Below are 22,867 nucleotides of genomic sequence, written 5' to 3'. Positions count from 1 at the left end.
ATTGGACTGTTGCGGTCCAGTGCTGATTCCTCTGCATAATACCAAGCCAATTATACTCCATTAACTGTCATTACCTGTGATGATCCCTGTTTCATAATACTCTCTTGTTCATTGTCTCTGGCCCGGGCAGCAACTCCGCTGCGGCTCCAGCTCAACTCGGTTGATTTAAATTTTCAGCTGCTTCCTCGGAGCAGCCTGTCTCAACTCCCGCCAAAAAGAAAAAGTGGGGTGTTTGTAGTCAGCCTCCTGTAAACACATGCTGACATCAAACGTCTGCACTGATCTGCTTGTAGGTGCGTGGGTGAGTGAGTGAACGCTTTTATGTGTGGCCCAATGAGGGACCATGAATCTGTGTGTTTGTGTCAGTTAATAAAATATCACTAGTCAGAGTTCACTTACATTTGGCTTTAGACTGTGTGAATGAGCTTGTCTGATCATCCCTCAGGCGTTTACTACAGTATACACTCATCTGTATCTCCTGGCGTCATTGTCTCCGGATCAGTCTGACAAGGTGAATGGTTGGATCTGCAACTGATTGTGGTGATTTAGTGCTGATCTGCCATGCCGGCTTTAGAAGCATGAGCCAATATTAGCCCAAATCTTCTACAACCTCTGCCAACTCGTGGAAACCTCATGATGCATGCTAAAATTTGGCAACAAGGAAAAAGATACACAAGCTATTCAGTTTTCCAGGCCCACATTGGCCCCAGATGCCTCAAGCACCTCTGTCTACTCTCTCAAACAGAGTTTGTAACAGCATGCTGCATCTCACTTTTGTAAAGCATAAGTTATAGCACAACCCTGATGATACATGTTTTCTTTTTTGTTATATTTTATGACTCATATTTAATGTAATATAATGTGGGACGTTGCATGTTATTCTTCCAGATATTGGTTCATTTTCTGTTGATCCCTCAGGAGGTAAACACCTCTCTGGTCAGTTGTTATTCCACGGCCACTTAAAAAGATGGAAAATATATCTTACATTGAGCTTCAACTAAAGATTGTTTCCATCATCGATCAATCACTGCTTTATGAAATGTAATAAATGGCAAAAAATAGCCCTTCACAGTTTCCCCGAACTCAAGCTGAAGCGTTCGAAACCCCAAAATACTCAATTTATAGATATAAAAAGACAAAAGCAGCAAATCTTTTTCAGCATCTGGGAACTAGGGGTGTAACGGTACACAAAAATCAAGGTTCGGTACGTACCTCGGTACACAAGTCACGGTTCGTTTTTGTTTTTTTTTTGTTTTTTTTTCAGTACAGTAATGAAAAAAATAGACAACTATTAAATATCTTTTACTTATTGGTAACCTTATTAAAACATACCACCACAGCAGTTAACTCTTTTTACACAATTTTTGAATGAAACAAATATATATAAAATCCTGCTTTTTCATATTGTTTGAATGAAAATAGAAATATAAAAATGAAAAATAAAATCCTGCTGTTTTTTTAACACATTTTTTGATTTCAGTGCTGTATGGTTTACATGTTCGAAATAAAAAATAAATTAAAAAAAATGTAAAAAAAAAAAAGAAAAAAAAGAATGAAAAATATAAATTTCTGCTTAAACAGTTTTACTCAATTAAAATAAAAAGTATAGTGCAGCTGGTCAGCTTTAAATCCTGCTCAGATTCAGTTTTACTAGGAACTTACTTAGCTTTCCCACTTTGTTAAAGTGCAGTAAACAAAACATGCTTATATCTAAAGTGCAGCTTAAACAATTTTACTCAACTCCAATGGCGTTGGTTATTTCTTTAGCGCGATGGTCAGGGAAACGCTCTTTCTTTTTAAACGACGACGATATCGTAGTTTGCACCAGATTGCTTTTTCTAGTCGTGCCGGTTAACGTTCAAACTCAGGTGGTGTCGCTTTAGATGCGTTAGCATGTTAGACGTGTTTCCAAGTACATACCCGACCGCTGTTCTGCAGTGTTGGCACACTGCTTTTGTCTTGTCAACTTGTTTATTTCCATCTTCATATTTTACCCTGAAACCAAAGTGTTCCCAAACGGAGGACTTAAGGTTTGTGGGTGGGTCTTAAGGTTCGTCAGGCTCACTTACCATGTTGTCAAAATGCGAGAATGCGCTGCACAAAGTGAAAGTGGAGATTTACGGTCAGACTCGGTCCGTCACTCAGTTATGTCCGTCGGGGAACTAGATATTTTAAATGGTTCGGCTCGCAAAAACGGAATTAAAATAAAACAAAATAAAATAAAATAATATCCTGCGCCCAGTAATTCGGTACAGGGTCGTGCCAAACCGAAAGTCGTGTACGGTTCAACACAAATACATGTACCGTTACGGCCCTACTGGGAACAGACACTGTTAGGATATTTTGTTTGATAAAGAACTTCAACAGTAAATCAAGTATTTCTTTGTTGATAGACTAATTAACCAACTAAATGTTTAAGCTCTAATTTTATGTGGCTATGGATGTGATTCAAAGGTCCAAGCTGTCCCTGCACTTCTTACTAACATGTGCCAAATGCAAATGTCAAACCTTCTATCTTATTTTAGAAAGTTCTTGCCTGGGTCCAGACTGTGGTATCCACCAACTCTACGGAGTTCAAGTTGACTCATTCGTCTAGCATCGTGACATGAAACAGGGTTTTGGGGTTTGTTTGGTTATTTAGGGTTTTTTTGGTTCGTGCCATGAAATTACGGTTTCTTGGTTCAAATAAAAAATAACCAATTTGTGCTGGGGAGGGACTTGACTAGCCATTAAGCACCACGAACGGGACTAATGCTGTTGTCAAGCTGTCATCAAGTGTGTGCTCAAATATCCATAGGTGCACCAGAACCAGTGAGGAGTTAAAACAACAATGGCATGCACTATAGACAAGATGGACGCTGCTGTAGAAGCTGTTCTGAATCAACATATCTTCTCATTATCAAATGACATTGTGGTTAGTTTTACATTACACCACTCCATTTTTAGAACTCCGGCAAAACCGTTATGTTGCCATGGCTACCCATCAGTGTGGGCTTAAAATTTGTTGGATGCAGGGAGATATTTTGGGCTTGAGTGTTTGGTTAGGGTAAATCGAATCCCCTTGTCCAATGGAAATCAGTTAGTGTGGATGCAGTGTCCAACTGAAGATGTAAAAGGAGTGTAATGAGTTGACAGTTTTGTCTTATCTCAGGGTAGTTCAACTGGACCTTATGTGTGCTTAAACTGTTATTGTATTAATACTTTATTGTAATTATGTACGCTGTGAAACATAAGTAACAGACTAGTTTAAGAATTATCTCAGATCATCCTCTCTAACTCCCCACCCCCCTCAATCCATCCACCAACATGCCATCACACTGAGCACAGAGCAGATAGGAGATCACACAATAGGGGATCCCTGCGGTGGTGCCAGTGGTGGCAGCTTGTAAAAAGGTTCGGATGATTGACCGTCGGCAGATAACACTCCTGACCGTTGGCTGAACTTTGGTTGAATCTCCATGAGTTGAGGGGACCCCCAGCCAGAGGGCCCCCCTCATATGAAGAGTCACATGTTTGCAATTTCAATACTGTTTGTCTTTTGGACTTTTTTTTTTTTTCATCAAATCCTATTTCTGTTGAAGCCAAAGGCAAGATTTTAATCTTTTTTTTGTATGGTGATAAAAACCTGGCAGTTGACTCAGAGTATCTGTTCCAGAGCAGTGCTTTGTCTTGTCATGAAACAGTTGATTTAGGTTTGGCAATACTGAACAAATTGAGTGGTTTTATTGTTCAGCTTGAAGAGGACACTAGAATACACAAATCATGCATCAGCAGGACTGTTTCTATTCCCTCTGCTCACGTTTATATGAGAGAATGGCCATGTTGCACACTGTTGTTTTTGTACTGCTAAGCGGAACCAGAAGCGTTCACAGATTAAACTCTCTTACCAAATTGAATTAACGAGATTATTGGCTTAAGGCCAGAAGACGTGTTTACATGTGTTCTTGAACTTGGATGCATAGTGTTAGATTCAGTCAGGATTATGCAACACACTTAAGACAACATCCTGTAAAGAATGCTTTTGACGACAAAGCAGGCGTGTGACTGTAAAGCAGGCGTGTGGGTTGGGAGCACATGTCTCTGTTTTTGTTCACCAGCCCTTAAGATAACAGCTGTCAAGACTTTAACAGGCTGATTGCACTTCGCCTCAGGGCCTTGAAGTAAGTACTGTTGTACTTCCCCAAGTCACGGAAACCAACCTGTCTCATACCTTGAGTTACTGGTCGTTAATTTGGGACAGGTAGCCATCCAATGCAGGGCCTCTGAGATTACTGTTGCAATGCAATAGATCTGTTTTCACTGGGTGGCCCCCAGGGTGGAGGGATTGCAGTAAACTGGTCCAGATAGGGAGATGTAAAAGTACTGATAAACAGTTGTGGACTTGGTCGCTGCTTGACAGAAAGCTCTTGATTTGGCTGTTGTTTTGTGTGACATTATTCTGCAGTACCAATTTTTCATCTGTTTCCTGTTCTAAAAATTGTATTTTTCTTGGCAGTATTCTTCTTCTAGCTGTGGTCCTCTGCCAGACATGATTTCACTGTAGAGGAGTCTCCATTCATCATATTGATGTTTTATCTCAGAACATGAAAGGATGTCTCCTGGGAGTTCTCATACTAAACTTCATTGGGTTTTTCTATTTTATAATTCATCAAAGCAAAGAAAAGATTCACACACTACTGGTTCCTCAGGGTGACAGGATTTGGCAAAAGCAAAGTTTGCTCCTGCAGTGTTCATGCATGTTACACACTGTGGACATCCTTTCATTCTGAATACCAAGGTGATATGGATGATGACCACTTTGGTTGTGAAGCCGTGAGAATGATTTCGGCCTGGACATGAAGCGTTTCCAAAGGGAAGGAAGTGAAAGGAGGAAAAAAGCCAAGCGGCATCGTTTGATTGTTTCTGAAACAATGTGGGCGACGTTCCACTGAATACAACAAAGGCGACACATTCCTCTTTTTAATTGAGGCCCCTCATATGACCCTGCAGTGGTTTGAAAGCACTGTTCAGATCCAGAAGTTTCCAGCATTTTTAGCATGCATCTATCCCTTGAACTGTTTCTTTGAGCTAAACTGAAATTAAATTGTATTTTCTTGTCTTTGGTCTACATAGCTGCTCTGTAAATGACTTATCTTTGGTTCTGCTTTGAGGGTAAAACTTTGTATTAGCCCAGTAGCCCAGTAACTTGTATTTTACATGTTTGGATTTCATGATGGCGTCTCCCACAGACTGCATATAAAGATGGATAATGTGTCTCCACTTCCTCCATCTGTACAAAAATTTTGCCAAATTATCCTGGATGCATGCGCTGCCATCTTGCACTTTTGGCGCCAGAGTCTGGGCAGTGGCGATCAGGAAGTAGAGCCGCTGTATTAAGTCCCTGCCCATACACTCATCTAACTTAGTTGTGAGCAGCACTACTGATCGCAAGCACACTGACTGACACACACAGCTGGTGTCACACCCCCTTTTAATAGCATCTTAAGAAAACCAACCCTTTTCAGAAAATTCAACACTTGAACATGCATTAGCGTAAGAACTACCTAAAATGACAGAAACCACCAGGAGGCAATCAAAATGGCCTCACTTTTGAGCAGCTCTCATGCCATCCATCGTTATAAAGATTCATTGTCGTCCCCTAGTTTTGCATTAATTCAACAGAACATTATTAGGTTTCCATTTACATAGATGGAGACTTTATTTTGCCAGTCAAATCTTGCATAAAGTAGTGACTTTACTATAATAGGCAGAGTAATAAGGGTGAAACAATACATCAATGTGAAACGATATTAGGGGTTTAAATCACCAGTCTCATCTTGATACCATATTATATCCATTCTTTGGACAACAATACGATATTTGCTGATATTACAAAGTCTGCCACGATGCGTTTGGCCAGTAAAGATCCACACATAAATAACTTTTTACTTTAAACTGACTCCATTAACGCACACAAAACAGCACATGGAATGAGTTAACCCTGTTAGAAAGTCCTTTCTGGTAGAAATCTTTTTATTTTCACCAAAACTATCATCTGTTTCCTAAAACTGGACTCAGGACTGTCTGGCTTAAAGCCCTGAAGGCAAACTTCTCCCAGCAGCCATAAAACAGGGATTAACAACAACGTTGTTTAACAAAGGTATAAATTTCAGCCCAATAATAACTGTCAAGGTTCAGAGACAAAACAATTGTTTTTTTGTTTTTGTTTTTCTTCTTTTCCTTTGTTTTTTTGTTGTTTTTTTTCTAGTCGCCCAGTATTAGTTTATGCATGTTTACATTGCATAAATTAGCCTAGTGGCTAGCTGACTTTTTCCCTCTATTTATAGCTTAAAGGAGCTATATGTAAGAAATCTAAAGCAAATAGTCATAAAATCATCCTAATATGTCACAGAGACTAAGGAATAATGTTCATATAACATACTGATCTCACCGACAACAATAGTACGGCCAGAATATTCGCATTTAAAAAAATATTTTACGGTCCGCAAATCATGTTTATGTTTTGAATTTGTGTTTTGGCCTGTTGCGCCACCCACCGCCGTCTACCAGTCACGCAGTCAGTAGAGTCTCAGCATCAGTTACAGTTACGACTGAGCTACAGCAGCACAGCAAGTAGCATTAGCAGTGTCCCAGTACATAGCATTAGCAGTCTCCTCAGCTGTATCCCGGCAGCAGCGTTAGCAGCAGAGAAGCCGGACTTGCTCGAATGGTCCGCTGGAAAACCGAAGATCACGACACGGCGACACGGCCCTGCCACGGCAGCCGTCCGTGGGCAAACAAATCAGTCTCCAGCGTGCCGCTGTCCAGCAACCTAGAATCTGTAGGGGAGGGGGGGGCGGACATGACTCGCAGCAGTATTTTGAATTTGAGTGCAGTAACTGTTTTGGCCACATTCTTACATACAGCGCCTTTAACAAATGACATGTTATGTTATTATTTTTGTTTCTCACCGCTGGCTTAAGTCACTGTATCTCCTGACAGAACAGTAAGGTTGAATTTCAGCCTGCATGTTCTTTCAGCCGAACATTGTTAAAAAAAGAGCAGCTAATGTCGTTGCAAGAAGTTAGCAGGATGAGATGCTCAGCCAGGCAGGTAACACTGCGTCGTGCTTATCTCATAACAGCATTGTTTACATACGGCATGTGCTTTCTGCTGACCTGTGTTTTCTCCGAAATCCAAATTATTTCCACACTTCTGATTTATTTTCGAGTAAATGACATCCTCATCATCTTTCTCTTGGCTGCTTGCCATGTGCCCGCCCTGTTTGACGGTAACATAGACTTTCAAAGTAAGAGTATATCCTAAAGATGATGATATCGACTGTTTTCTCTTTGCATCAGTGACATTGGATCATTGATCATTTAATCGATATATAAATCCAGATCAATGTCTTGTTACACCCCTTACTCACTCAGTGATCAACAATCCAATCTTATTGATGTTAAGTGAAAACATCAATACATTGAATCAAATTTAAAACTGCTGGCTAAAGCTAAACGTAGATTCAGTAAGATTGTTATTCACGTTGGCGGCAATGACACCCGGTTACGCCAATCGGAGGTCACTAAAATTAATATTGCCTCGGTGTGTGAATATGCAAAAACGATGTCGGACTCCGTAGTTTTCTCTGGACCCCTCCCAAATCTGACCAGTGATGACATGTTTAGCCGCATGTCATCATTTAACCGCTGGCTGTCCAGGTGGTGTCCAGCAAACGATGTGGGTTTTGTTAATAATTGGCAAACTTTCTGGGGAAAACCTGGTCTTATTAGGAGAGACGGCATTCACCCCACTTTGGATGGAGCTGCTCTCATTTCTAGGAACCTGGCAAATTTTATTAGTAATTTAAATCCCTGACAACCCAGAGTTGAGACCAGGACAGAGAGTTGCAGTCCTAAACGCCTCTCTGAGCTTCTAGTTCAGTTACCCAGCCATAGTTTTCATAGTTTTATACAAACGGTGTCTGTCCCCCGACCACCTAAATTATTTAAATCTAAAATTAAACAAAGAGGAGTTGTGCATAACAACCTCATAAAAATTAAAACCTCTTCTGTGACAGAAAGACAAAACAGGAGAATTAAATGCGGACTGTTAAATATCAGGTCTCTATCGTCTAAAGCAGTGTTAGTAAACGAATTAATATCAGATAATCATATTGATTTACTCAGTCTCACTGAAACCTGGCTGTGTCAAGATGAATATGTTAGTCTAAATGAGTCCACTCCTCCCAGTCATAATAATACCCACATTCCTCGAGGCAGCGGCCGAGGAGGGGGAGTTGCAGCCATTTTTAACTCTAGTCTGTTAATCAGCCCTAAACCTAAACTAGATTATAATTCATTTGAAAGCCTCGTTCTTAGTGTTTTACATCCGACCTGGAAAACCTCGCAGCCACTTTTATTTGTTATAGTGTACCGTGCTCCTGGCCCGTATTCTGAATTTGTATCTGAATTCTCAGAGTTTTTATCCAGTTTAGTTCTTAAATCAGATAAAGTTATTATTGTAGGCGATTTTAACATTCATGTCGACGTTGATAATGACTCCCTGGCTACCGCGTTTATCTCATTAATAGACTCCATTGGCTTCAGTCAGGGTGTACATGAACCCACTCATTGTTTTAACCATACCCTCGATCTAGTTCTGACGTATGGAATTGAAATTGATAACCTAAAAGTCTTTCCACAGAATCCCTTGCTATCAGATCATTATCTGATTACTTTTGATTTCTTTTTACTCGATTACACGCCACTTAGCAACAGTTACTATACTAGATGTTTATCAGATAGTGCTGTCACAAAATTTAAGGAAAAGATTACTTCGTCGTTAAATTCAATACCAATACCTTCAGTAACAGAGGTTTCCCGTGCCGACTTTAACCTCTCCCAAATTGATCATTTTGTTGATAGCGCCGTAGGCTCGCTGCGAACAACGCTCGACTCTGCTTTGTTAACTTCTTTTTAAGAGGAGCTACAAAGAAAGTTTGCTCCTTGGTATAACTCTCAAACCCGTAGGTTAAAACAAATATCGCGAAAATTTGAAAGGAATTGGCGATTAACCAAACTGGAAGAATCTCGTTTAATCTGGACAGAGTCTCAAAACTTATAAGAGGGGCCTCCGCAATGCCAGAGCAAACTATTACTCAGCATTAATAGAAGAAAACAAGAACAACCCCAGGTTTCTTTTCAGCACTGTAGCCAGGCTGACTGAGAGTCAAAGCTCTATTGAGCCTTGTATTCCTTTAGCCCTTAGCAGTAATGATTTTATGAGCTTTTTTAATGACAAAATTCTAACTATTAGAGGCAAAATTCATGACCTCCTGCCCTCGGACGGTAGGCCTACCTATCTAACCTCAAACACAGCTGTAGAATCTAATATATATTTAGATTGCTTCTCCCCAATTTCTCTTCAAGAATTGACCGCAGTGATTTCTTCATCTAAATCATCAACGTGTCTCTTAGACCCCATCCCAACTAGGCTACTTAAGGAGGTCTTTCCTTTAGTTAACACTCATATATTAGATATGATCAATATATCCCTATTAACAGGCTATGTACCACAGTCTTTTAAGGTAGCTGTAATTAAACCTCTCCTAAAAAAGCCCACCCTGGATCCAGAGGTGTTAGCCAACTATAGACCAATATCTAATCTTCCCTTTATGTCAAAGATCCTTGAGAAAGTAGTCGCAGACCAGCTGTGTGATTTTCTCCAGGATAATAATTTATTTGAGGAATTTCAGTCAGGATTTAGAGTGCATCATAGCACTGAGACAGCTCTAGTTAAAATTACAAATGACCTTCTGATTGCTTCAGACAAAAGACTCGTCTCTGTTCTTGTTTTATTAGATCTTAGTGCGGCGTTTGACACAATTGACCATCAAATTCTACTGCAGAGACTGGATCACTTAATTGGCCTAAAAGGTTCAGCACTAAGCTGGTTTAAATCTTATTTATCTGATCGTTTTCAATTTGTTGACGTTCGTAATGAATCATCCTTACGTACCAAAGTTTGTTTTGGAGTTCCGCAAGGTTCTGTGCTCGGACCAATCCTATTTACTCTATATATGCTTCCTTTAGGTAACATCATTAGAAATCACTCTATAAATTTCCATTGTTATGCGGATGATACACAGTTGTATTTATCGATGAAGCCAGAAGAAAGTAATCAATTAACTAAACTCCATAACTGCCTTAAAGACATAAAAAATTGGATGAGCACCAATTTCCTGATGTTAAATTCAGACAAAACTGAAGTTATTGTTCTTGGCCCCAAACAACTCAGAGACTCTTTATCTGATGACATAGTTTCTCCAGATGGCATTGCTCTGGCCTCTAGCACTACCGTAAGAAACCTCGGAGTAATATTTGATCAAGATTTGTCTTTTAATTCTCATTTAAAGCAAACCTCACGGACTGCATTTTTTCATCTGCGTAATATTGCGAAAATTAGGCCTATCCTGACCCGAAAAGATGCAGAAAAATTGGTCCACGCTTTTGTTACCTCAAGGCTGGATTACTGTAACTCTCTATTATCAGGTAGCTCTAGTAAGTCCTTAAAAACTCTCCAGCTAATTCAGAATGCAGCAGCACGTGTACTAACAGGAACTAAGAAACAAGATCATATTTCTCCTGTTTTAGCTTCTCTGCACTGGCTCCCTGTAAAATCCAGAATTGAATTTAAAATCCTACTGTTAACTTATAAAGCTCTAAATGGTCAAGCTCCGTCATATCTTAGAGAGCTCATAGTGCCATATTATCCCACCAGAACACTGCGCTCTGAGAACGCAGGGTTACTCGTGGTCCCTAAAGTCTCCAAAAGCAGATCAGGAGCCAGAGCCTTCAGCTATCAGGCTCCTCTCCTGTGGAATCATCTTCCTGTTATGGTCCGGGAGGCAGACACCGTCTCCACATTTAAGACTAGACTTAAGACTTTCCTCTTTGATAAAGCTTATAGTTAGGGCTGGCTCAGGCTTGCCCTGTACCAGCCCCTAGTTAGGCTGACTTAGGCCTAGTCTGCCGGAGGACCCCCTATAATACACCGGGCTCCCTCTCTCTCCCTCTCTCTCTCTCTCTCTCTCTCTCTCTCTCTCTCTCTCTCTCTCTCTCTCTCTCTCTCTCTCTCTCATCCTATTACTGCATCTTGCTAACTCGGCCATTCTGGATGTCACTAACTCGGCTTCTTCTCCGGAGCCTTTGTGCTCCACTGTCTCTCAGAATAACTCATACCGCAGCGGTGCCTGGACAGCGTGACGTGTGTGGTTGTGCTGCTGCCGTGGTCCTGCCAGATGCCTCCTGCTGCTGCTGCCATCATTAGTCATTAGTCATACTTCTACTGTTACTATACACATATGACTATTGTCACACAAGTATACTGTCTGATATTAATACATACTTTCAACATATTGTACCACAGTAGCCAGAACTATAACTATAATATTATTACTTTCATTAATGTTGTTGTAAGCTACTGTCATTACCTGCATCTCTCTCTCTCTCTCTCTCTCTCTCTCTGTCTCATTGTGTCATATGGATTACTGTTATTTTATTATGCTGATCTGTTCTGTACGACATCTATTGCACGTCTGTCCGTCCTGGAAGAGGGATCCCTCCTCAGTTGCTCTTCCTGAGGTTTCTACCGTTTTTTTTTTCCCCCGTTAAAGGGGTTTTTTTTGGGGAGTTTTTCCTTATCCGCTGTGAGGGTCTTAAGGACAGAGGGATGTCGTATGCTGTAAAGCCCTGTGAGGCAAATTGTGATTTGTGATATTGGGCTTTATAAATAAAATTGAATTGAATTGAATTGAATCAATACTTAGAGTTATCTTTAAGTTACGCCTTTATTTTTAAACTCTCATATCATGCCAATAAATTGTGACGAATCTTGTGATTTACACCCCTGCAGAACAGACTGGGCTGAGCCAGACAGCAGCCTGCTGCACAACACAAGAGCTACAGACTTTGGACAACAACCCACATTAGCTTTCATGCTAAAGTCTCCTTCCTATCTCACTCACAAACCAGAACACACGTGTTGTCCTTCACCGTAGCTTGTTGAACGCGCCACCAGACAAACATTTAACAGGGAAAAGTGCATTGTTAACATCAGTTTGCACAGTGGACAGCTTGGTTCCACTTAAATGCTGCCGTCATCCTTCAGTATTGCTAACAACACATTGTCTGCCCATGATATGTAGGCTACAGTTTGTTTACTTCATCTCTTTTCCCTAAGGTGTAAAACCACTCTGGCAGCCAGGCTGTTTTGAAAGTTAACTAACAGCATCACATTCATATTAGACTGTATTTATCCTAATGTTCCTATTTAAATATTTGCTTTTGTGATCATGAAATAATAATACATTAGTCTGGGTGGTCTTCTGTAGGTACTTTATTTCTTCCTTTACTAGATCTGATGCTGATAGGGTTTCTGATTCAGTGTTTAATGGCCACATCATTTTATGGTGTATTCTATACCCTATGCCCTTAACCAACATAAATAACACTCTCTTGCATGTGAAAGGAATATGCCAGCTCAAATTTTATAGCAATGTTATTTTAGCTAAAGCTCCTTGCTGTAACTCAGGAGGTATTCTATTAGTCAAGAAGGTAATGCTGTCTACCAATATGCAAAGCCCTCCAGCCAATCAACCTCCTGGTGATAAGGTAACAGTGAGTGCTGGAGGATCCGGTGAAATTGTATTTCCCAACAGTCCAGCATGTGTAACCCTTCCATGCAGCATTTGCTAATAGACAAATGTGTGGATTCTGTATTATATGTTGTCCAAGTGTGTGCTTTCTCAAACTAAGTGTACCCTCTGGTCAGTCAGTACTTTGCTACTTCAGCTCAGGATGACACTTATGGAAGCAACAGATGTACATGAATCAACGTCCTTAGCAGCTCTGCAGCCACTGCCAAACTGAGCAGCGAGATAATGAGAAAAACGGAATCCCTGTCATTTTCTTGTCATGGCCAGAAGAGTAATATGTAATTTATGTTAATGTGCATAAACCCCAAAGGGCACAATATTAATTGACCTAACCCTTGAGACGCTGTTTTCCACCTGGAGGTTTGAGCCCACCAGGGGATAATTAAATTATTTTTAGGATTTATTGACTATGGAAAAAATGATTCAAATACATACACAGATTTTATGCGTCTTGTCTTTTTTTCTCATATGAAGTCATGAGTATGAGCAGTTTCTGTCTTTCAAATTGGGAACTTGTACAATACCACTTGTAGCATAATGCATCTGCATAAGTAAATTTTCCATAAGTTTTTCACTGTAATAATAGTACAGTGTCATTTTTGTCAGCCCTTTCCTTTTTTCCTTCACTTTGCTCCACTCTGTCCTCAAACTGTCTTTGAATCTTTTTTAAAGGTGGTGACACTTAAATCTCTTTGGTGAACGTGGTATGACACTATAATCTCCCCGTGCACTCACACTCATTGACAAGGTTAGTGAAGAGCTGGCCTAGTTATTACAGAGACTGTTCTGTAAGTCAAAGCATAAAGGTTCACCCCCTGCAGCAACCAGCATGTTTCATGTTTAGACAAGAAACCAAACCTGACTTTATTTACTGTGTGGTAAAGTACTGTAAATGCAACATGTCAGAGCAGGAAAAGGTCAGCCATCTTTAGTAAGTGGAGTACTAACATTCATGCGACACATTTATTGAGGAGCTCCTAAATCAAGGTCATCTACTCGGCTGCAGATTTTTTAAGCAGCAGATATAAAAATATCTAGGCCACTGAATCTTGACTGAGATCAGACCATGAACAAAACCAGGGAAAGCAATTCTTTAATGTGCTACCTCTGGGGTTACTATACATTTACAGCAAATACCTGGGAATGATATTTACTACCGTGCAAAGACTATGAAATGCTATTTTGTGACTTAAGATCTTGAAATTATTTGATGCAGAAAAGACAGAAATATTTAAGAGTAGTGGGATCTACAGTCCGATGTCTTCTACAGATTGAACTTATTGTTTTACAAACATTTCTCAGCAGCAGATCTGGTGAAAGAGTTGATCTCATTGATTAAGTTAAACCTCAGTGGGCAGAGCCAAGACAGTTTTCTGGCCAAGCAACTTAAGTCTGAAGCCCAGTTGAAATGGCAAGAGGTAAGAAAGGAGGAGGAGGAGGATAAGCGCTATGAATCCTACTGCTTGCTAGTAAATGAGAAAATGCAGTCTAGCAACATTAGACTGTATTTGTTAACTCGTCTGTTTGACTTCCTAAGGTTACAGCAGCTCTACTAACCTATATATATTTAAAAGAACATCTGGAATATACACTCATTTGCTTTATTTGTCTTAAGTTAGATGAGAAGATAGACACTACTCTCATATGTGTGCACTGTGCAGTACATATGCAGCTCTGCCTGAAGAACGGATGTTAATGGTTAACAATCGATCTACCACCTGGGTCTGGTGGTAGCTAGCTAGTTAGCAGTGCCACTCATCTGACATACAGCTAGTAATGCAATCTTAACCCAATTGATTGTGGAAACATTGTCCCTACCCTCCAGTGTCCCCCTAAGTTGCCCCAACGAGTAAGCGGCTTAATTCTTAGCCACAAACCCCTTTAGCTTTGTTATCACTGTTGGCACCGTTAGCAGTGTCAGCACGGCCAGTGGCACTAACATAGTTAATGATGCTAAAAGGGTCTTGCAGCTCAAAATGAAGTCCCTTACTCACCAGGGCTAGCTGGGGGGGAGACTAGAGGGGGTCGCTGTGTTTCCACAGCAATGTGTCCTGCCACCACACTGGTGTTACCAGCTGTTATCGCCGAATTGGCGGCGCTTCTAGCTAGCTCTAACCTGAACCAGTTGGTTCGCAGTGCAGAGCAGCCAGAGCTAATGTGGGCAACAGAGTGTGGGAAGTGGGCCCTACGGTTCTGCATGTTATTGTGACTGGCTGGCTGTTTGTTAGTATAGCTAACAAAAGTGAAACATAAGGCAAGACCTTTACAACACAAAACATAAAAATTTCACCACCTCTCAATGGACAGCGCTTTACAATATAGCGCTCACTGGCCTCTTGTATTTCAGAACAATTTGCTTTTTTTTCTCTTTCCTTAAAAAATAACTGTTAGTAACCCGTTAGTTACCAGATAATGGGTGTTCATCTGTGGAAAGCAAAATGAATTGAAACTGATATCCCTAGTCTAAAGCCCCCTGTTAAACACAGATTGTCGTTACATTCAGTTTTTGTTCGTTTCAACACTGCGGTGGATGTAACATGTCTATTGGTGAATTTTAGAGATGCTGTGGTGCTCATTGGCTTTGCTTTTAGCATTTTCTTCTTTACCACTTTGCTAGTTCTGTCCATCAGTGTTTGAATCAACAAATAATACAATGTCATCCTCCAGAGCAGGACCATGAACTGTAATCATAGAATATTGTATTTGTGGACTATATGGTTGTTCTGTGCAGCAGACTTTCAGGCCTCACACTCTGGCCTCACTCATCACTTTTGTGCTGTCAACACCAGGCACACAATGGCCTGTTCACACAAGTGCTGGCGCAGTAGGGAGCAGTGGCAGTGAATAGCTAAATGTCAGCATACAGGGAAAATCTGTGCCACTTTCTTTTCTCTGTTTGTCTATCTTTATCTGCCTCTCTTTCTGTCTAAGTCAGTCCCTAGCACCAAAGTTGACGGCTCACTGTACCCCCCTCATCCCCCACCCCCCTGCCAGCCCCCAGCAGCAGAAATGGGGCCTACTGTCGGCCTACTCGCTGACACACAGCAGTCCACTTCTTTTGTAACAGGTCCAGGCTCCCCGATTAGCCAAGAAGCTGACTGACAGAAATGAAACACACAGCCGGCCCAAACACTCTACATCTCCACACTTTTTTCCACAGCTGTGCAAATAAATGTAAAAGAAAACTCTCGGGAAATTTAATCTTGTAATTGTTTTGGCTTCCAAACCAACAGTCCAAAAGGGTCCCCCGTTTTTAAAAAGCCAAATCCCTGACAGTGTTTGTGAGAATAAATGGATGTTAAGTAGGCCTGGTCTTTAAAGTCTTGCAACAGCCAACATTATGGAGTGGGAGACGGTAATTTCACTGCTGCTGTTTATGTTTGCACTTAGATGTTTGTGTGTTTTCATGTGGGACTTCAAATACATTAATGAGATGTCCTGTTGACTCGCATAAAGAAAGGTGAAAGGTCAGAGCTAAAGCTGAGGGCTGAAAACAGCAATTTGGGTTCAGTTTGTTTCGGAAATGTTGCTACAGCTGAACCGTACACATATTTTGAGCATGAACAGGTTTGCTGCCCCAGGGTTTTGCGCACTTCAATGTCTTGCAACAAATAACCGACATTTATATGTGTTGCAATATTTGCCTCAGAAAGCCACACATGCCTGATAATGTACTGTTGTCATGTAAATACATGCAAACAGGCAGCAGCTTCTCCTCCTCAGAGGGTCTGAGTAACTATTACCCAATAAATCCCCTGTCACAACACATTAGCCTGCCAGGGCCGTTTGGTCAGGATGATTGTGGCTTATGTCAAGCTTGTTAGTGTTTAGCACTGTTAACTAGAGAGGGACTTGATATACGACCGGCAGCTCTTTGTGCACCTCTCCATACCATTCCCAGGATTCACCGTGACGGAAAGACGTGAAAGAGTGTTGATAAAGGTTGCTGCGCTTATATCTTGGTTATCTAGTGGAGATGGTGTGTCTTGGCTGCAGATTCAGAGACTGAGTTGACTGTTTGATGTTCTGTTTTTTGTTCTTAAGCCCCGTTCTTGTTATATTTTGCTAACTCACTCCCTTTGTTCTCTCCGTAGGCTGTGACAGGAAGATGCTTTGGTGACAAGGACTTCAGAGGAGGTTTGGAGAATGGGATACTGCTATGCGAGTGAGTTCTGACTATATTTTCATTTTTACATGACGGTCTCAAGTAATTAAATTGTCCAATAGTTGTCTTTTGGGCTTTTATCTTTATTGCTCTTTTTCTCTTCCTGAAACAAATGATGCTTTCTCACTGTTGTTTGAGTGACTGTGAAATATGTGTTCTTTTATTTCACTATTTTTATTTTACTTAACACATAGAGATGATATTGTGTTATATGTGACTTGAAATGGATGCAACAGTAGAGAAAGCTCCCGTCCTGAGAGGTTGAGTTCAAGGGTCAGAATCATAGTGTTTACAAAATAGTCAAGTGAGCGCTCACAATTTATTCTTGCAATTTTATTTATTAGATTTGTAGTTTTATAATTTATATAATTATGTACCTGGCCTTCCTCAGTCCTATCAGTTTGTAAGAAAGAAGAAACACTGTCAGCCTAGAATAACCACATATGCTTCAGAAGGGGAAGAACATAAGGTTTTTTCTCTCATAAGTGCACTGATTTGCGACAACACTGTGGTCCAGTGATCAGAGAGACTGCTGTCCTGTTCAATTGTCCTCCAGTGCGACACGGTGAACTCTTGCCTGCCCATTCTTAATGAGTCGGGGTGTTAAAATGAGGCTGAAAACACACACAGACACTTCTTCCACATTCCTTCCTGCCAAGTTCAGTTACACAAGCCTGATGTTTAAAACATGTTAATTGTGAAAACAGACAACACATCCAATTTAACAGTGTCCCCACTGGTTGTAGTATCAAGGAACATCTAAAGGTGGTGCTCTGGACCCTGATTTACACAACCAGGAAGTAATATTAATAGAATTTACCTCAGGAGAATGTATTTACTTTTTACCAAGAAAAGTCATCAGCGTTAACATCAGGGCCATCATAGGTATCATCAACAACACCAACAAGACATTTGAAGACATCACTGTGGGTTCTGGGAAATTGTGACAGCCATTTTTATTGGGGTTAGCATTGTCGCCTCACAGCAAGAGGGTTCCTGGTCCAGGACGAACCTTGGGGTAGGAGAGCCCCTCTGTGTGGAGTTTACATGTTCTTCCCATGTCAGCGTGGGTTTTCTGCGAGTACTCTGGCTTCCTCCCACAACCCGAAGACATGCAGGCTAGGCTCATTGGTGACTCTAAATTGCCTGTAGGTGTGAATGCTTGTCTTTCTCTATAGCCCCTTTTACACTGCCAGATTTTTGGAGAATGTTGGGCGGTTTTGCCAGCAAGCTGAGCGTTTAGACACACAGAGCCGGATTAGCTAATTGATCCGAGGTGCCCAATTTTCCGCCTCGTAGGGGTAAACATATTGGCGGAACCTTTTTGGTTTTAAAATGAACGAGGCACCCTAATGACTTATGGGAGGAGCTGTTGATGACACCGTACCTGCGACCCACTGGCGGTGGATAAACAGGAAACAGCTGATAGCAGGAATGAGCAGCTAGTACTAGTAGCAAGAGGGAAATGCAAAACCTGAAAGACACTGTAAAGATGAGCAACTGGGGAGACAAAGAATTGCGCACCCTCCTTGCCCTCGCAAATGAAGAGGCCATTTACCGTCAGATGATGGGGACGGTGAAGGACGGGCCAACTTATGAGAGAATCGCCGAAGGACTGATCAGCAGCGGCTTCCCTCCCATGTCACTGTTTACGTCACACGCTGAGCTACACGTTTTGTTGCTTGCTCACGCCCCCCATTGCCCCGAAAAAGATACATTCTATATGAACAAAAGTAGGCAGGCGGCATTTTGCTGCACTCCCCGATTTTGCTTTTATACTGCCAATGCTTAGCGAAGACTGATTGGGCTTTCCTGCAAATTTGCACAATTCCTATATAAAAAGGGCTTATGTGTTAGCCCTGTGAAAATCTGGCGACCTGTCCAGGGTTCCCCCGGTCTCTTGCCCAACAGAGTCTATTGACATACTTTAGCAGGTTATAGATTATATAGCAGGTTATATATCATTTAGTCAATTAATGCACTTAAATGGTGTCCAAGCAGCAGAGGAGAGAACACGTCGGACTTCCTGTGTACGGCTCTCACTAATTCCACAAGTGAAACACCCTCCAGCCTCTTCCTCTTTTTCCTGATGCACCAGGTGTCAGGAAGTGTGTTTGTCCCTGTACATAATCACAAGATGATATATTTATGTCACTTGTACTGTGTTTGTTTTGAGTGTGTCTGTGTTTTAAAAATCCAGGAAAGCTCTTTGATCCTTGTGGTCATTCCCACTTCCTCTTAACGCTGTAACGAGTTTGAAATGTAATAATCTTCAGTGGACACAAATGGGCCACATATTCTTCCAGAAAACTGTCAGACAAATCTGATTTTATGTTTGAATTGTTTCCATAAAAGGTGCATTGGGACTGTCGGTTTTTTTTCCTCAAACATTTTTGTAAACACAGTCATCTGTATTGATGCTCAGCAATCACACAGGGAGAAATCAGTCTTAGAAGAAGAAGATTGGTGGGGGGAAATAAAAAATAAATAAAAGAAAGCAGACTGCAAGATAATTCTCATTCCAGGCAGTCTTTCAAGGGTGGAAATATTGTCTTCACTGTTGCCATTGCCCACTCTCCCCACCTACACGTATTGTATGTAGCACTGAGAACACCCTTCTCTTGAGGTTGTTGAAAGTTATTCTGGGAAACATACAGTACAGCAGAAAGTCTCTAACTGAAGCAGAAGTAGATGAGGCAGCCTGAGGGAAGTAGAGTTCACCAAAAAGGTAAATTACAGCAGTTCATCTCCAAATACCTGCTGGAATGCCATCAGCATCACAGGACCACTGATATCTAATACTGTAAGAGTATCCAAGGGTGGGTTTTTCCTTTACAGGGCAGAATCATTAGAGTGCTTCCTCTGATGAAAACTTACACAAAAGATGAAACTGGAGACAAGTGGGAGAGAGGGAGAGAGGTGAACTCTGAAACTGGCTTGTTCATTACTGACAAGCTGTCTGATGTTGTGGGATGCTAAAAAATGTGTGTGTGTGTGTGTGTGTGTGTGTGATGAGAAATGACAGAAGCAGGACATACCTCTTCACATGTGTAGTGCACTGGAACTATTTAACAGCTCCCAGTGGGTGAATGGAGAAGCACAGATACTCCGCTCTGATTTAGGATCTGTGTCATTATAAACCTTCCAGACGCCACTGTGGGACCCTGAAAAATGTTTCTTTCTCCCTTTTTGTTCCTCCTTTTTTCTCTGAAGACACACACACAGTTTCACACACTCTTCATCTTTTTTATCGGCAGTTCTTCTACTCCGCCAGAGCTAGGTTTAAATTTTAGAAATTCACCTCATCTCGTCATGAGGATACATTTTAAAGGTATGACTCTGCTTTAAGCTTTCAAATCCAGCTTGTGATGTATTCTTCCCTGTGTGTCTTTTCTTAGGTTGCTGAGCTCTATTAAACCTGGCCTGGTGAAGAAAATTAACAGACTTCCAACACCCATAGCTGGCCTGGTAAGTCCTCAACCTGACAGCATTTCTACCAAAATGTAAGACAGTCTTAAAATCCTCATCGATCTTCTTTTCCCATGCTTTCGCTCTTGCTTTTCCTTCCTTGTCACATTGCTTTATGTCTGCATCTCATCCTCCCCCTTTCTTTTTTTATTAGCATCTGTTTCCCTCCACAGGGATGCTTTAGACAGTCTTATTCAGGGCTGTCTCATCTTAAAAACTCACTGTAACCTCTTATTTCTCTTGAATAAAGTACAAAACTTTATACATGACCTGACGTAATGGCTTCATAGGGGCTGTAATTTATGGCAGCTTTGTAACTTGAGATTAGCTTTGATACCTGTGCAGCTTTCCAAAGCAGAAAGGTGACATAAAGGTTACCAACCCTGCCATATTCCAGGTGCATCATATAAACAACATCACCATATAACTTTATTGTTGGTGTTTGTCTGTTACCAGGTGATATATAGTATGTTCTGGAGTATGAAATTCTGTCAGTATGCCAGATTCTTTTAGACTTATGTGATAAATATCCATCCAACCTTCACTGTATTGACTAAGTGGAAAGAATATCAGAAAAAAAAAGATGATACAGACATATACTGATAATCATGTGACAGACTTTACATTATACAGTACCAGGTGTTTCGTCAGGACTACATATACCTGCAGCTGAGAGGTTTCAGTTTCAGTCCTCACAGCCATGGTATCAGCAGCTAAATATGACAAGCCCCTTTTACAGAGAGTTTTCACGATACAGCTGCGACGAAGACCCTTTCTCATGCCAGCTTTGCTTTTTTCATACAGAACCAAACAATGCCGGCATAATGTGACCCTATTGTGTGATTTTTAGATCGCATGCCAGCATTTCTAAAGCAGAAGACGTGACTGAAAACACGACAGCGTCAGCGTCTAGTGTGACACATAACTTAGATGCTGGGCAGTGCTTTCTAAAGGTGACAATGGCATAACATGGCCATAACATCATTTACAGTGCCTGCTACAGGGGGGTTGATTTTGTCCTCTGCTGGGACTGTAAAATGCTCACAGTTTTCACTGTCTTCCCAGTTTGCGGACTCTTTGGCTGCTGTTCTCCGAGTTAGCTGCTAACTGCTTCTAGCTGCTTTTTAAATCTCCCGATTGTGGGTCGCATAACATGTCAGAATGTCACACTTGCTCCATCCTGACGCCAATTCGGTGCTGTTACTACCTCCACAGTCAGCTTAAAGGCGAGACAGCTCTGTCCCCCATTCTGCTATCATACATTTTATACAGGTCAGGAATGACAGCATAGAAGAGGCTACACAGAGCCCGTAACAACTCACTTTTTGTACAGCAAGACAGTTTTGCAGTGACACAAAGCATCTGTAGACTCCCTTTCTGTAAAGATCTCTTAAACAAAGCATAAAATATCTGCAGGAGCATTTCTTGTAATATCACTTTCTGTCTCTTCATTGTATTTCTTTGATTAAATGAAATTCCTTTAATTACTAAAACCATAAAATATGTTTTCGTGTGAGCAGCAAGAAATTTCTTCCAGATCCTAAAACCTGACCTGAATAATGCACGTTGTTGTCGATGTTTTTATTTAAGAATCTTAAGTTTGCTTTCCACTTTGAATGAGAACCTGTAAATTTCAGTAGACCTGAACACTGACACATTTCAGAGTCGAGTACAGTGCAGTACAGTGGAGCCCTTTCATGACAACCCAAGACCTTTATCTGGATAAAATGACCTTCCAGGACCACAACCGGCACGTAAACAGGGGCACGCTGAAAGTTGATCACACGCTGAATGTACTTTCGTCTCTCTGTCCTTCCTAACCTAGCTCCCAGTTGCATTCCTCACTGCTGTCTCAAAAAAATTTCATGTGAAAAAATATTTATTGACATTATTGACAAAATTGAAGATCAAAAATGAAACTTATCATGTAATATTTGAAATTACAAACACTATCTGCAAGGGTTCAATAGGGCTGTGTATCAACACAAATCACTGACAAGTACAGGCCACATTTGTGTGATTTAAGAAATAAATATACACCTTTCCTTCTGAAAGAAACTGACAGAAGTTGAAGTGAAGTTTGTGTTTATTAGTTCTGAGTCCTCATAAACAGTAATGACGTATAAACGAGATTAAAACATGATGATGGTATACAAATGTAATGGGAGCTGGGTATTATTTGGCTCATAGCATGACAGAACAGACCAGGAAGTCTGAGTTGGGATGAAATGGCTTTTCTTATCTCATGGCGTCACTAATGGCTGTCAATGAGCCTTCTCTGGCTTTTTACAAGGGGCGAATAATAACAGCCACATTCTTTACAAGCCTTTTTACACCGTACAATCACTGCTAGAATAACAATTGATCATCCTGTTGGAGCTTTTACACCTAAGAGCTTCTCTGCTCACTTTGTCTTGGTAATGTTTGTGATCTGTGCATAAATATATCCAGTTTCTGTTGCATCTTTGTTGTTTGTTTTATTTGCTTTTTGCATTCTTTTCTTCGTGTGGTCGTACCATCCTGCGTTCTTCACTTTC

At 40.9% G+C, this 22,867-nt stretch overlaps 1 protein-coding gene across 8 annotated transcripts in view; it reads left to right on the top strand.

Moving 5' to 3' along the window:
• LOC117261010 (LIM and calponin homology domains-containing protein 1-like) overlaps positions 1-22,867 on the top strand; it is a 122,311-nt gene that overhangs the window by 35,862 nt on the left and 63,582 nt on the right. For all 8 annotated transcript variants that reach the window (XM_078169546.1, XM_078169548.1, XM_033633192.2 and 5 more), the window contains 2 exons: positions 16,792-16,862; positions 20,261-20,330. In XM_078169546.1, coding sequence (XP_078025672.1) covers positions 16,792-16,862; positions 20,261-20,330 — 141 coding nt within the window. The remainder of the gene's footprint in view (positions 1-16,791; positions 16,863-20,260; positions 20,331-22,867) is intronic.

The sequence above is a fragment of the Epinephelus lanceolatus genome, chromosome 7 (genome assembly GCF_041903045.1).
Source record: "Epinephelus lanceolatus isolate andai-2023 chromosome 7, ASM4190304v1, whole genome shotgun sequence".
In the NCBI taxonomy this organism is placed as follows: Eukaryota; Metazoa; Chordata; class Actinopteri; order Perciformes; family Serranidae; genus Epinephelus; species Epinephelus lanceolatus.
This window is presented reverse-complemented; position numbering and strand designations above follow the sequence as displayed.